The 15247-nt window shown below is 38.3% G+C and overlaps 2 protein-coding genes across 2 annotated transcripts in view; one reads left to right on the forward strand and one right to left on the reverse strand.

The window, feature by feature from the left end:
* Nucleotides 1-15247, reverse strand: part of LOC125384914 — a 208049-nt gene that overhangs the window by 79641 nt on the left and 113161 nt on the right. The gene's annotated exons all lie outside the window — the stretch shown is intronic.
* LOC125384923 (A disintegrin and metalloproteinase with thrombospondin motifs 12-like) lies at nucleotides 4122-10936 on the forward strand. The gene is made up of 6 exons (XM_048405095.1): nucleotides 4122-4766; nucleotides 8005-8207; nucleotides 8464-8512; nucleotides 9167-9291; nucleotides 9760-9852; nucleotides 10486-10936. Exons 1-6 carry the CDS (start codon nucleotides 4205-4207, stop codon nucleotides 10723-10725), a joined length of 1272 nt encoding a protein of 423 aa, XP_048261052.1. The 5' UTR covers nucleotides 4122-4204; the 3' UTR covers nucleotides 10726-10936.

Genomic DNA, 15247 nt, shown 5'->3' on the forward strand with positions numbered 1-15247 from the left:
TTTATAATACTAAAATTTCGCTGGAAACTGGGAAACGCGAGATCAGGTATCTACTAAATCGCTTAAACTATATAGTTTATACCAGCGCGTTTACAGCTGTAACCAATTAACGTAATAACACTGCCTAAATGAAAGCATTCAGTTTATACTCGTGCATTCTGTTCTTTCAACAGCATCCTGGAAATCTGCGTGTTATCATTTTCGTAGAAATCGAGAGAGCTTAGGTTGAATGTAGATCCGACATCGTCAAACGGAAAATTACAAAGTTCTTGAATTCCTGGAAGGTTCTAACGGGATATAGGGTTTTGTTCCAATGGAAAACGCATATTCGTTTCTAGGAATCGGTTTTAATTAAATTTCCACATCCGTGAACAAAGGGATATGATTTATCGTGCGATAGCATATAATGAAAACTAAGGCAAAGAATGGAATTTTTTGTTTTTCGTAGAAAACGTGAGACGACATCGCCTTGTTAAGAGGAAATAAAACCATTCCAGGAAAGAATAACGATCGTCGTTAAGCGTAATGTAATTTCTTTCTGAAGAGTCAGTACCAATCTATCGCCCACGCGTAATGCCTCGATGCTAAGCATCTCTCATTTTGCATCTCGTTCGTTGCCATTCATCTCGTCGTGTAAAACGCAAATAAAATGGAAAGAAATATTTTTTATTCCAAGAAGCAATTATTCAAACAACAATTTATCAACGGATAAGAAAATCAGAAATGTCCCTTTTAATATTTTTCAAATTAATATTAAAACCATCTTTCTCTTCTTTTTTACACTCTTACGTATCTGAAATTCTTTATCTCCTAATTTCGATAAACCATTTTACAAAACGTAGGCTATTGTCCGTTTTACGTTTAACTGTTATGAAATTTTGAAGTCCATTTACGCATAATCTTGCGAGTAAAGTACATTTTGCCAAAAGTAATCGAACGTCTGTCTACTTTTGAACAATACTGTACCCAACAGCTACTTACAGTGGCTACAAAAAGTATTTCTGTATTATTTCTACTATTCTGTTTATCCCAGCGTGCTAATCAATTATATTAATTGAAAGCATATTAATTGTCCTCTGTCTGCAAAAGCCTTACCGACATTTACACGCTGGATCGTTTAGGATCATGCAATATCTGTTTACGTTCTCGTGTTTTAAAAAGTGTGCTCAAAAATTCTTGAATACTCTTGCAAGTTGTTAGAATATCTTCCAATAATTTTCATATCGATACATGTGAATCTTTTTAAGCGAAGCGGAATCTAAGCAAAAATACGGAGAAAGTGGAAAATCGCTTAAAGTCACTGGTCGAAAACCATCCACTATGCAGATGGACAGATAAATTTCGCGTCACTTGATAGTACTATCGTATGACTACGAACTATTGACACTAGTTGAAAGTGAAATGTAACGGCTGATGAAAAAAAATTGAAAAAGATAGAGATACGTAAGTATTAGCATTAGGTTGGCATAAAAGTTTCTTTCGTTTTGTGAGGAAATAATAAATGTACATTTTTTGTATCATATTATTGTATTGAATTGTGTATGATCTATTTTGTAGTAATAGAATCCATTTTATTTTATTCGTACAGAATTCATTAATAATAACATTATATTTCCTTATAAAACTAAAGAAACTTTTGGAACAACCTAACGCATATAAATACCTTTTCACAGCCACTGTATAAGATTATAAAAGATACTGATATACAGGATATTGTTAGCTGTAGCTGCACAGCCACCACGCACTCAGCATCGCAAATATCGAAAGCCCTGAAGAAAATTTGAAGAAGAAATGCTGTAATTTTATAAAACTGAATTCTAATCGACGAGACGAGTAAACGTGTGACAGATATCGTAGAATAGAAAAAGAAGTGTGTAATAGGCAAAAAAAGAAATGTTTAATATAAATTTTACTTAGAATTCATACACGTAAGTAGATATGACTTTTCTGCCAGTCACTCACTGTGCATTATCTGACATAATTTATCTCTCGTACTTATTCTTTCATCCAGGCAAAGGAAGCTGTCGGAACAGATTTAATTCCCGTTCATTAGATTCGTCGCCTTACTGAATACGATATTCTCGAGTTCGCGGTTCAAGGGAAAGCGAAGAATTCTGGTGGGGTCGAGAATGTCACGTAAAATAAAAAACAGGGGGCTCGAACGAAAAGAAAAAATTAAGGTAACAAAAAAAAACAAGAGAATTTATTTCTTGTATTCTGAATTTACACTGACTGCGATTTTGTTCTGAGCTCCAGCCGTGACTTTCCAAGACTGAAGCTCTTACAATTTGACTTTCGGTAACATCTGTTTCTTCTTTGTTTGTCATCCCTCAATATCCCCACTACCCTGTAGGCGAACGTGACCGTTATCACGCTTCTAGGACATTCGGTGGAAGGACCGTTAGGATACAGATGACTCATTAGGCACTTCGGCGATATACATTGTCGCCAAGGTCGCCACATCTCTATCTCCATCATCGGTCCATCGGATTTGAAGTATGCCGGTCGTGACAAGAGCAACGTTCAAGATGAAATCCTCGGCCCTTGTTAAATCGTCTCGGTCGGGGTCGAACAATGCGTTCGCCAGCATCCTCGTTTCTCGGTGATTGCACATAAAGCTGCCATTATTAGAACTTCAGTGGGCGGTAAGCGCTGGTGCTTTTTCCAGTCTCGCGTTCGCGCTTACTCTTACGCACAATTCGCCGCTGCACTCGCGTGCGTTTCCAGCCGCGTTCATCCGTCCATGTGGCTGCCAGTCGTAGCACGAAGCTCGTTCGTCGCGTTTACTCCCCTTTTTTCATCGAAAAATTTTATCCGGAATATCACGTTCGACTCGACGACCGATTAATTATCGTATTTTACTTTCACCGATGGTGCATCATTTTCATGGGAAACGTTTAAATTTCCACGTGGTGCCACGTGGTGGAAAAATTGGCCACCGGTTGCTGCACGACGCTCCTTCGTCGCGTTTATTCCACCTCTTCGGCGAAACGTTCCATCCGGAACGTCGCGATCGACACGAGATCGAAATTAATTATATTCTACTTTCTCCGATGGTGGATCGTTGTTGCGCGAAAGAAAATTAAATTCCTACGGCACGTGGTGAATAAATTGGCCACCAGTTGCTGCACGACGCTCCTTCGTCGCGTCTACTCCACTTTTTCCTCGAAACCTTCTGTCCGGGGGTATCGCGATCGACCCGAGATCCGATCGATCGTCTTATCCTTCCGTCCTTTTCGCGAAAGTCGTTCGAATTTCTGTGACGCGCGCGTGGAAAATACTGGCGCGAATCTTCGAGTTAGTGAGAATCTTTGGCTCGAATTTGATGATTCGTTCGCGTGGGAATGGGACGGCGAGGCGTGCGATTGTCGCGATCGCTCTTATCGCTCGCTCCACTTACGTTCCGCTTCGTTCTACCGACTACTAGTTTGCTGCATTCCCGGTTACTTTACTGGTGGTGAATCGTTAATCGACGCGAGTTACCGCCGACGAGTTTGTTACGATACGCAAGTACAGTGGAAAAAGGAGTTTAGCGAAACAGTTTCGTAAAGCTAAACGATTGGACGAATCGAAAGTAATTGGAAGTCGTTCTAAGAATTCTGTTCGAAGACAGCTTTGAGAAGGCGAACGGCGATTGAAAAAAGAAGAAATTGAAAGACGTCGAAGGAAATCGAGAAACGTTCGAATTCAACGAGGCAGTTTCGTACGCCTAGAGACGATGATCGAAGAAAATTGAGAAAGATTCGTCTGTATTTTAAGATTCTGTATCAATTTGGTATAAATAGGTCGAGCAAATATTCACGGTTAATCTTTTCGATAAAGCACTACCTACAAAACCACTGCATTCTATGATTTCATTTCATTTCTGGTGTACCGTAGAATCGCTCCCTTCTCCATTATACGATCGATTAAACAACACCCTGTGTATTAAAACCAACGATTCACCTTCGTATTACTTCCGCGCGAGCTACGTGATAAAGCGCGAGACATTGAAAATGTTAGATCGCGAGAGTATCGTCGCATCCGCGTCTATATGACGCGGAGTTTCGAACGCGTTACGAACCGGCGAAATGAAATGAGAATATCGGGTCTGCGAACTAGCTGCTTTCATCGCAATGACTACGTCTGCGAGTGAACGAGCATGCCTGGCGAGTTTTGGGTAGCCAGAAAATCCTATTGAAATTTCGATCAAAGCGCGCGAGACATGACGCGATCGAAACTTCCCAGTTTTCTCCTCGCCACGTGGCTGCTCGGCACGATCGCTACTAAGTCGCGAATGAGCGACTTTCTGCAAAGCTTGCAGGAGTACGAGATCGTTTACCCTCGAGTGATCCCGAATGAGAGCGCGCGGAACAGAAGATCGACCCACGAAGACCGAGAAACTTGGCGCGAGTATCTCCACCAAGAGCCGGTGTTCCTCGAGATCAGCAACTGGACCTTAAGGACCATGGCCAACGATCGATTGATACTGTCGTCGAATTTCACCGTGAATTGGGTGCGCCAGGGTAAAACCAAGTCCGAGCGACGTAACGCCAAGGCGAACTGCGATCTTCGACAAGGCAGCTTGGAAGGAGACGCGAGTTCCTTCGTCGTCGTGACGATATGCGAAGAAGAAGTGTACGCCTTGATGTTGATCGGGCAGAGATCGTTCTTCGTTCAGCCGCTGACGAATGGCCAGCATGTGATGTTTCAGCCGAAAAACGAAAAGTGGTGGTCGATCAGGAATAATTCGAGCTTCGTGTCTGTGAATCCGGAAAATCCTGCAGGTGAGAAGGATCGTTATCGCGATGGCTTTTCATCTTTCGTTAGACGGTTGGATGTAGGTGATTGGTTGATCGATTTACCGACTTCCTTGCCAATTATGTTATAAGCTTCTTACTTTGCGATCCGCCGTTAATTGCTCCTTCTATTCTAAAATTGACTCTGATCGTGATACTGTAAGAACTGATAGCGTCGATATGATAATACCATACATAGAGTATGAGAGTAATCGTAGTACAAACGAATATATATATATATATATTCGGTTTAATAAATTTAATTTAATAAATTTAAACCGTCAAACAGGGAGGGCTTAATCTGCAGGCAAAAAGAAGAAAAAGAAATAATCATTTACAAAGCGAACGACCATTAGCTAGTTCCAATTTGAAAATTTAGCTAAAGTCAAAGTCATTTTGAACAAATGTTTCCTGTACGCGTTACCGTTTGGCATGGATGAACGTCTCGGACGTTGATGTCCGTACATTTATATATATATGTAGTATCTTAATGGGTCTTAGAGGAAAGGACAAGTAATGATGTTTTGATTTAATTAATAATATTCGAAGCAAGGAAATAATTACAATGCTGTCGTACGTCTTATTTTCAGACGCGGCTTTCGACTTCCCGATTCACACTCTTCGGCTTCTACACTCCCACGCTCTCGCTTCTCAATTCACACTCTGCACACCTTTTGCATCCGTCCTCTCCGGCTTCTCAACTAATACTGACTTTAACGTTTCTTTGTCTTTTCCCGCCGTTCGAGACACGTGTTCCGAAACGCCCGTGGCCAGGGTCACGCGGGCCCTTTCCACGAAACTATCCACTTAAAAAGGATCGACGACACCTTGATGTACCCGACGATGCCGCGGTTCTCGCGACATTGTTTACGATTCGGCAGATATCTTAGGCCTTTTGTCCACGATACTACATATATATGCATTTCTGATAATCATTTTCAACTCGCACAGGGAAGAAACATCACTGAGGCTACCGCGAATTAAATTCGCGTATCAAGTAACAGGATAGATACGATTCATACGAAGCTTTGCGTGGTTATTCGAGGTAGGAAAAGCTTTAGCAGTGATATCGAGAAAAGCGAAACTACGAAATCATCGCTGTCGTCGAGACAGAAATTGCTGCGAATATCGCGGAAAGCAGAGCGACGGTAAAGAGTATTACAGGAAAAAGTTGTTCGGAATATTAGCCTTGGCAAACATATTTCAAAGCCGTTGAATATGGCGAGATTGTCCGCTTTGTAAATATTTACCGAAAAACATGTCGTACGAAGCTGGGCAATAAACGCGTTTTTCCACAGTTACAAACAAGTATCGTACGTATGAAACAAGTAACGACGAATTTTCCATTCCACGGCACGCGACAATTGACCGTATTATCAGCGTTTCGTCAGAGTTTCAAGAACTGCGTTTTCTTTTCTGTATTTATGGTTTCGCAACTGTAAAACGGAAGGTTTATTCTGGAGATGCGAGTTCGCGTGAACAATTAGCGCAACGAGTAAAAACACGCGGTTTTTGCAACTCGATCGAATTGTTAGCAACTGTGTGTACGAGATCGTATTACTCCCATCGTTGATCGATGTCAGGCTTCTATCTGAGCACACGGACAACGTTCTCCAACGACCAATCAAACATACCAGATAATAATTTTTCATTGTATCATTATTGTAGCTATTAACGACACGGGCTTGTTGTCGCATGATAAAAAGCATGCAACTGCGCTGACACGATAATACAGCGTACTTTTGCACGCTGCGATGGAAAACGCGTCGTTACCTGTTTCGTACGAACGATACTCGTTTGTAATTCTGTAAAGAAACGTCCGTTGACGAACATTATATAAAGTTCTTCCTTCTTCTTCTTCTTCTTCTTGTCTGTAAATCATCTCCTTACAATTTGACGGTTTAAATTTGGCACACCCCGTATATACAGGATGCAATGGAACAACGTCTGAAAGCGAGAACAACGCGAATCCTTGTGGAAAAATGAAGAAAAAGTATAGGATAAAACGTTCTCATTTTCGACTTGGAGAATCGAGTCTGAAAATTTATCAAGTATACTCGAACTGTATCTGAATATCGGTTCGAATAATACATTTATTTAATTATATAATTAATTTATTACAAAGGAAATACAATCTGGATGTGAATGTTAAATGGAAACAAATTTTGCTAAGTTGAAAATCGATCGTATCGTAATCACCACGACTCGTTGTTTACAGATTAAAAATCTGTTTTACGAATACGAGGAGCTATATATCTACTATTATTAATCAATTTTTATGAAAAATTTCGTACGATGCGCAGGTAAATTCTAATTTGATAAATTGTTGGAAACGTGGAAAATTGAATGGAATAAAATTACGTGGCACGGTTTACACGGTTGCAACTTTATGACCCACTTAGGTCAAGTAGCAATGAAATTTATTGCATATATCGGAAATTCAAGGCACGTAATTGGCAGTTTATAAACAAATTATTTGTTCTCTTAATTAAATTGTCCGCGTCGAAAGCTGTGAAACGTTTTTGTATCGAAATCGAAGAATCAAACATCGCGATCCTATGAATGGAAGAATGCGACGTAAATGTTCGAAGTATGGTTGAGAAACGATAGAAAATTCCAAGTGTTACGCTGTATTTCTCGTTCGATTTAAATCGAAATTTTAATGAGGAACAGCGCCGATTGATATTTAAAAGTGAAACGGTTAAGAGCAACGATACAGGTTTTGTTAAAAGCAATTGGTCTATTTACCTCGCTGTTTAAACGGGTTTGCTTGACGTTACTTTGATCAATTTCCATTGACACTTTTGTAGATAGCATTCTTTTTTACGGATGGAAAGCCGTCTGATGGAAATTTGTCTGAAATGTCCGTCGTAAAATTGCATTTTCGCGGGCAACAGAAAACAATGGAATTTTGTACAAAAGCGCAATACTTTAATTAGCGCAAAATTCCATTTTCCCCGCTGGGAAATTGAATTTTCTATTAAAGCGTGATACGTTTAATCAGCGGCGGCGTAAATTCAACAAACTAACAACTGGAATATTGACTTGTCACAATTTTGTGACACCGTATATGTCGTCGATACGTTCCAGTCTGGTCGTATTTACAATTTCAGAAATTTTGCAACTATTTGTTCATTTTATCCGTAACGAGAATAGCGAAGATAAGACAGGCAAACGTGGTAAAACGTTGATAATTCGGTTACAGGGAAATCGAATAAATTTGAAGTTGAAGAAAGTAAGAGAAAGTCGAAACGAAGCAAACGCGATTCCTTAAGCCACGATGTTCAGGGATTTTATAATCTTTCCGGTGACGTCTTCGACGTGGAATACCCAGAAGCTGAGAAATTGATTCTGTACGATGAAAAAGACGATGTCTCCACAGAATACAACGATACAATAGTGGAAGAATTATCGATCGACGTAAATACTGTTGAGAAATGCTCAGTTGGTATGACCGCTAGTTACTAAAAGGTTACTAGGGTTATGTTGGTACGACTCCTAACTACGCTCTTTTGTCATAGGAGTCGACCACGCCTTAATTGCTAAGACGCATTGGGAGAGTTTAGACGTTTGCTGTGTGATTTGGTGTTTTGTATAAGAGAGAAAATAAAAGGTGTGATAACCAATCCGAGTGGATCCGAGATTGATTATCAACCCCAACCTATATAAAATAACAAATCCCGAGGAAATTGGATACTTCTCTGGTCCTAAATGGCAAAGGAACAGATTATCAAGTAAGTCAAATATTTTTCCAAATGCCATTCTTGTACAATCGTTGCTTTTCTACTTACCACGTACAATATAGCGGTTAATAAATTAACGAATCATCGAATATTACTGAAAGAAAGAAATTGTACTGATATTCCAATCTATCGTGTACAAAAGTAATAATAACAGCATGTAATATAAGAATAGCTTATCTTCAGCCTTAAAAGGAACTCGGTTTACAATTATTCTCCCTATTGCGTTCCACTCTCGCTTGATCTTCTACACGTTCCTCTATATTTCGCTGTTTTTAATTTATTTTATTATTCCCTGTCTATTACACATATGTATATTGTCCATTGCACGAATCTTTATCTATCTTACCTAATTTAATGTAAAAAAATAGAAAAATAGACAAATTTGCTGGAGGAATACGTTTACCAAAATTTGTCAAGAATTTTAAAGAAATTTGCAGGATGAAATTCACGGTGATACCGAATTGATATTTTTGAAATTATACTTTTGAAATAATTATTTATATCATAATAATTATTCCACGAATACTTGCTCGTAGATATTAATTTATGCTTTTAATAATCATGCGTTTAATCTATCAAGTCGAGTCGAGTAGACTTTCTAATTTCGTGGAAGATAAGTCGATTTCTAAGATAAGTCATTTCTAGAGAAAAGACCAACTGCTAAGGATTCGCCGCCACGATGGTTAGAGCTTGGAATAGCTGCTGATTACTCCGTGGTAGATTTTCATGGAATTCGAGTACAGCAATATACCTTGGCTCCTTTAAACATCGTAAGTAATACCAAACGAAATTCTGTTATTATACTTAGATATAGAATACCTCCTCCTACACATGTACGCAAGCAACCGGGAAACATAGGGCAGAGTTATGCGTATCTCTGTATTTTCAAGGTACGCTACTTGCTTTCAAACATCTCGATCGTATACTCGGATGGAAGCTCTGTATTTTCTGTTTACACTGTTCAAAGCTTACACGTATCTTTTAAAAAGTTCAGCGAATAATTTATCCGTAATGGAATTTTGTAATCGATTAATTTCAGCCATTCGGTAATTGGTTTTCCAATGCTGTTGAGATTAATAACGTACATTTCCTAAGATAAATATAACGAATAAAATTAATTTTTTAGGAAAATTATATAAGATACGATGTATTTACGACAGTTTTGAATAATAATTTATTTGTAAGGCTGTAATACTGTTTTAACGCCTGTTACATTTTCGTACGTATTTTAATCCTAGGTCAGTGCAATTTACATGGACCCGTCGCTCGAATCCAACATGATTCTAGTGATCGTACGAATGATTTTATACGCGGAAAAACGAGACGTTATGGTAAGCGATTTCCATTAAATTAAATCATTTAACTAAAGTAGTAACTATCTGAGATACGCATATGCGAGTGTCAATTATTTTATTTTCTACTTATCTGTACAGTGTATGGTATATAAATTATATAGGTCAAAATATCTGCGCATGACGTTTTAGATCGATAAAATGCAACGAGTTCCATTTTGTTAAATTGGACAACCGTGAACGATCCCTTGGAAACAAATTTCCAAACAAACAATTTTCACGGATCATTGACAAACCTCGCATTTATCGTGTATCCGAAATATCTGTATAATCGACTATTAAACCTTTTTCATCTCTTAAGAATCTTAATTTAATGTTATAGACCTATGATAATATCATTGATATACGACACTTGCGATTCCTTTTACTTTTCTTTTTCTGCTATTCTTCTCTGCTGTTGAATCAACATTTCAACATTTTTCAGGAAGATTAAAATACTAATAGCGTTACAAGTTACATTTGATTACAATCAACAACACGATTACTTGCACATATATTTATTATCATTGACGAATATTTATATATAGTATATAATGTATGATGTAATAATAAATATAATATATTGGTAATATTTGCTAGCTTTTATTAAGAAAATATTAAACGTTGTCGTAGGTCCGCCGTGGCGATGCCAGACGATCTCTCGAGAACGTGAACAAATGGAACAGAAAGATGCTGTCCTCGAAGGACGTAAATCACGATGTTGCTGTATGGTTGACGCCATTAGATATACGAGGTCCTTCCGGTTACGCACCTGTGTCAGGAGTATGCTATCCCGCGAGATCGTGCGCGTTAAATCGAGACGAAGGCTTGACCAGCGCCTTTATCATCGCTCACGAAGTAGCACACATGTGAGTGTCCTACATGTTGGGATATCGTTGGCAAACTGAAATATTTATAACTGGCCTGGGTATTTACGCAGAGACCGTGTGCTATTTATTTATGCAAATACGTACTTTTACGAGAATAATTTGAAAAATGAAATCTCCATAGGAGAACTTATTATCTTTACCGAATATCACAACGAGTACTGTACTTTGAATCTGCCATAGATTTTTGCGTATTATGTGCGTTCTTGCATTCCTCCTTTCACCTACGATGGCTCTTAAACAAGAAACGATATCGTAACGAGAAATACAACTTAGCTGAGCGTCCACTTTGGTTCCACTAGTGTTGTCCCATACGACTTTGTGTTTGACCTCGCTATTAGGGTACTTTTTACCCAACGTTTCCTTCACCGCCTTCACTACCTTCGATTTATCGAACTTGAGACTTAAACTGGCCGTTACTAAATCTTCCGGCTTCTTCGACATCGGTTGGTGTCTCTTCGTGAACCAATTCTTCTCTGTTATTCCCTTAGGGATGATTTCGATCATTTTCCCATACAGTAAGTGATTTGGGGCAAATCCCGTTACACTGTGTCTGGTTACACTGATTGTATTCTTCTACGCTTTTTTCTGCGATCTTTGTCCAGTTTCTTTTTTTTTTTCGAATTGATCTTGCATCTGATTCTGTTTACTAATGTTTGATTTACCCTCTCGTTTAGTCCATTGGAGGATGGACAGTCTGTCGAGGTGAAAATTAATTTAATGTTTTTCTCTCTCGCGTACTCTTGAATTTCCTTGGATGTCATCGCTGGGTATCGGTCTGCAAGGATAATTTTTATGGAGTCAGTTTCTCCTGTCGAGTTTATAAGTTTTATGATATCTTCCGCGCGTTGTGTTTTCGATGTGGACTTAAAAACAGCCCTTGAAAAGTGATTTATGAGTATATGCATATACTTCTTTGGTGAGTTGTTGTTGGAAAAACCTCGGACCGTATCGAATGACATTATTTCAAACGGTTTCCTCGCTGGTCCTAGTCTCGACATAAGCCCGATCGGTCTTCTCGTTCTGCTTTTATTCCTATATATTCGCATTGTTTGCAGAATTTGTCGACAATTCGGTCCATATTTTTGAAATAATAAAAGGATCGGATTTTTTTCAATATGTGATTCCTTCCAACATGGCCAAAGAAATCATGCACCGTCTTTATGATATGCTCGCCAAACTCTTGTGAGACGAATATACGTTGGCGTCCTTTAATATTTTTAAAAAAAATCAGAGATTTTTTTTATAAGGTCTTTCGTATTTTTAATATCTTCTCTGTTTTCTTTCTGATCTCGGATTATATCTTGCTTTTTATAATATTCGCTACTTTCAAAACCTCTTCTTCGTTCTCAAAACTTTCTAAGACGGGGTTCCTGGATAGTGCGACTGCCTCTATGTTGTGTTTTCCTGGTGAGTAGATGATTTTGAAGTCGTACTGCGATAAGTAGTGCATCAGGTCTCCAAAAGTTTCATCGGTTCTTGCTTTGATTCTCATTGATTCCAACGGTTTATGGTCTGAAAGGACAGTGAAGTATCTACCGATTAACTAATGCTGCCAGTACTGAATCGCTTCTTTGATAGCAAGACATTCAAGGTGAATTGCTTTGGTAAGCGATTAGTATCTGCGAATTCGTAGAATTCGTGGATAATTCTCGAGCTGTTTCGTGCGTACGCGATTTTAAGTGGCACGCAAACAGGTGCACCTATTCGCGTAGCGCAAGAAATGTATCACGGAGGTCGTTGCAGGTAATATCCATCGACAGACGGGACAATTCGGGTGCACGATCTATGCCTATGACTGTGCAGTAGGGCATACTCTTCTCGACCACTTGTCTGGCGCCAACCACTACTATTGTCTCGCGAAGGCCAAGCTGTAAATCTTCGTTGCTTATACCGTTTTCTTGGTGAGTGTTAATTTTTTACTTATTCGATGGTATAATAATACCGTTATTACGAGGTAAAAGTTTTTGGATGTGTGATTTCTTGATTGAAGAGACGCTATCATTATTAAAAGTTTGAATATCCCGCTACTAGCGAGGGAAACATAATACAGAATGATTCTTTCATTTGCTTACATTCGATTTCTTAATTTTACTCCTATTCTCCTTTTTAATTCGTAATTTAATTGTGAGGACATATGCTATGGAGCAATTTTTGTTACTTTTAGCATCGTTGCTTTATTTGTTAAGACTGTTGAGCAATACGATCGTTTACTTTATTTACTGCCTTGTTTGCTATTATTTTACTTTTAAAGACAGGTATTTTGGAAATATAAACTTCTACATATTGGTATAATATTGATATACTTAAAAATGTCGTTTAGTGAATAGGAAAATAGGACACTAAAGGTTTAACTAATTGAAAACGATTTAGTTATTGAAGATAGTACTTGCTGAGCAAATGGATCGCGAAGTTGACATAATGCTACAAATGATACACGCTTCAAAGAGAATTAAACAGAAAACGATGATCATTGAACTCGAACTTGATCTTAAAGCAGTCGTGCGATATGACAACTCTCGATTTTAGCGATTCTTCACTCTTGACTCTCCGGTGGCTAACTGACGATCAACGACTGTGATGTCGAAATATTAGGTCGTTCGAAAAGTTTCTTTCGTTTTATAAGGAAATAATGGATGTTACGCCACGAGGCTTAACACAGGCTGTATTTTCTAACCATCACTCGCGGCCCTACAATGTCTCAGTCAGATCGTCTTATCTGACCGCCGGATCATATACAATGTATCGACGAGCCCATAGCTGTCGCCGAGCAACGAGTTCTCGAAACATCGAATTTGGTCCGTTACGTTTTCCACGCAAGAAGAGACATACGTGATCATAGGCGCGAACGGTGGCGTGACCTAAGTATAGTGGGGGTCGTCTTAAAGATGAGACAAAGAAATCATCCAAAGTCGATCAGTTCCTTGTGACGCGTCGAACATTACACATTGAGCCAAACATTCGCTTATTCTATTAAGTATCATATCGTGCTACGTCCACCAAGAGACTAAGCTCAATTGTAAGAGCCTTGCTCTATATTGTATACATTTATATTATCTGCGTGCGATAAGGTTGTTAATTGTTGATATCTTTTCAATCGTGTAGACTAAGTGTTGGAAATATACATTATTATAATTCTGTGACTCTCAGTGTTATACCGCATCAACCACCCCGATTATCCTAACCGAAATACGGGGATCGAACTATTCGTGGTGTCGATTATTCTAATCGTAACGGGAATTTACGACTCTCGTTGACGCGTATTCTAACGACCGCGTCTCCCCGCGATAGCTCGAACTTTTACAATGGATGCACAACATTTTTCGTTTTATATTATTTTATCGAATTACGTATGATCCATTTTGTTCTGTCAAAATAGGTTTCATGTTGTATGAAGATGCATCGTTGTAAAAGACGTGTCTGCAAAAGAAAAACACAACCTAATATATTGATGGCCGTTAGGTCTATCGAAGTTTTCTGATCCTTTCGGTTTGTTGGCATTTCCGCTTTATTGTCTATGTTGTCTGTATGTCGGCGATGATTTTCGCGGTGCTATAATTGAAACCAAAGAAGCCTCTGGAAAGAGGATCGTTATGCCGAGGCCTGATTGTATCTCTCGCAGGACTAAGAAAACTAAACACTAGAGAGAAGATGTAAAGTTTTGTTTGAAGTGAGATCCACTTGAACGGTATTAATAACTTTAGAATAAGAAGAAGGAAATTAATCGGTGTGCAAATTCTAACGGAATACAGTTACATTAAAATACGTCGATGTGACTTTAATTTTGAAGGAGGAAAGAAACGAAAATTAATGTCGTTACGCTGTAATTCAGTTGAAGCCTGAAGTGAAGTAAATTCGATAACGTAATACCACGTAGGGATATATTCTGCACGAGGAGCTGCTAGGAGATACGTATAAATTGATAAAAACAGCATAGTAATAATACATGGATCGCGGTAAAGATCGAAAATGTTTAATTTCCAATAATATTTTCCTATACGAAAGAGGAAAGTTTTAAGGAAAGTAGACGATCTCTCGTAAATTGATGGAACTTTGGTAATTCAAAGTTTCCTTGAATTGTGATAACTTTTTGACAGTGAAGTACAGTTGTTACCTTGAAAACTGCATAATCGACTGGAAGTTTCTGTACGAGATATTGAAACATCGATTATGTTTTACGAGTTTTCCAAACAATATCGAATCGTTACATATTTCGTATAATTTCTGCTCGTCGTAAATTCGTAATAAAACGAATAATTTGATAACGATCGCAAATTTCTTCTTTTTTATTTCAAACTTATCTTTCTTATTTTCCCTTGCATAAAAATTAAAGTAATATTAGCATATACATACTAACACGATATATACAAGGCGAGTTACTTGAGAGTTTGAAACGAAATATTTTTTATATTTTTAAATATATCGAAAAATGTTTCGGATAAAAGCTGAACTGAAATTCTGCGTGCAAAAATTATTAATTCACTTACGTCGAAGAAATATTAGTTTAA

The sequence above is a fragment of the Bombus terrestris genome, chromosome 4, assembly GCF_910591885.1.
Source record: "Bombus terrestris chromosome 4, iyBomTerr1.2, whole genome shotgun sequence".
Classification (NCBI taxonomy): Eukaryota; Metazoa; Arthropoda; class Insecta; order Hymenoptera; family Apidae; genus Bombus; species Bombus terrestris.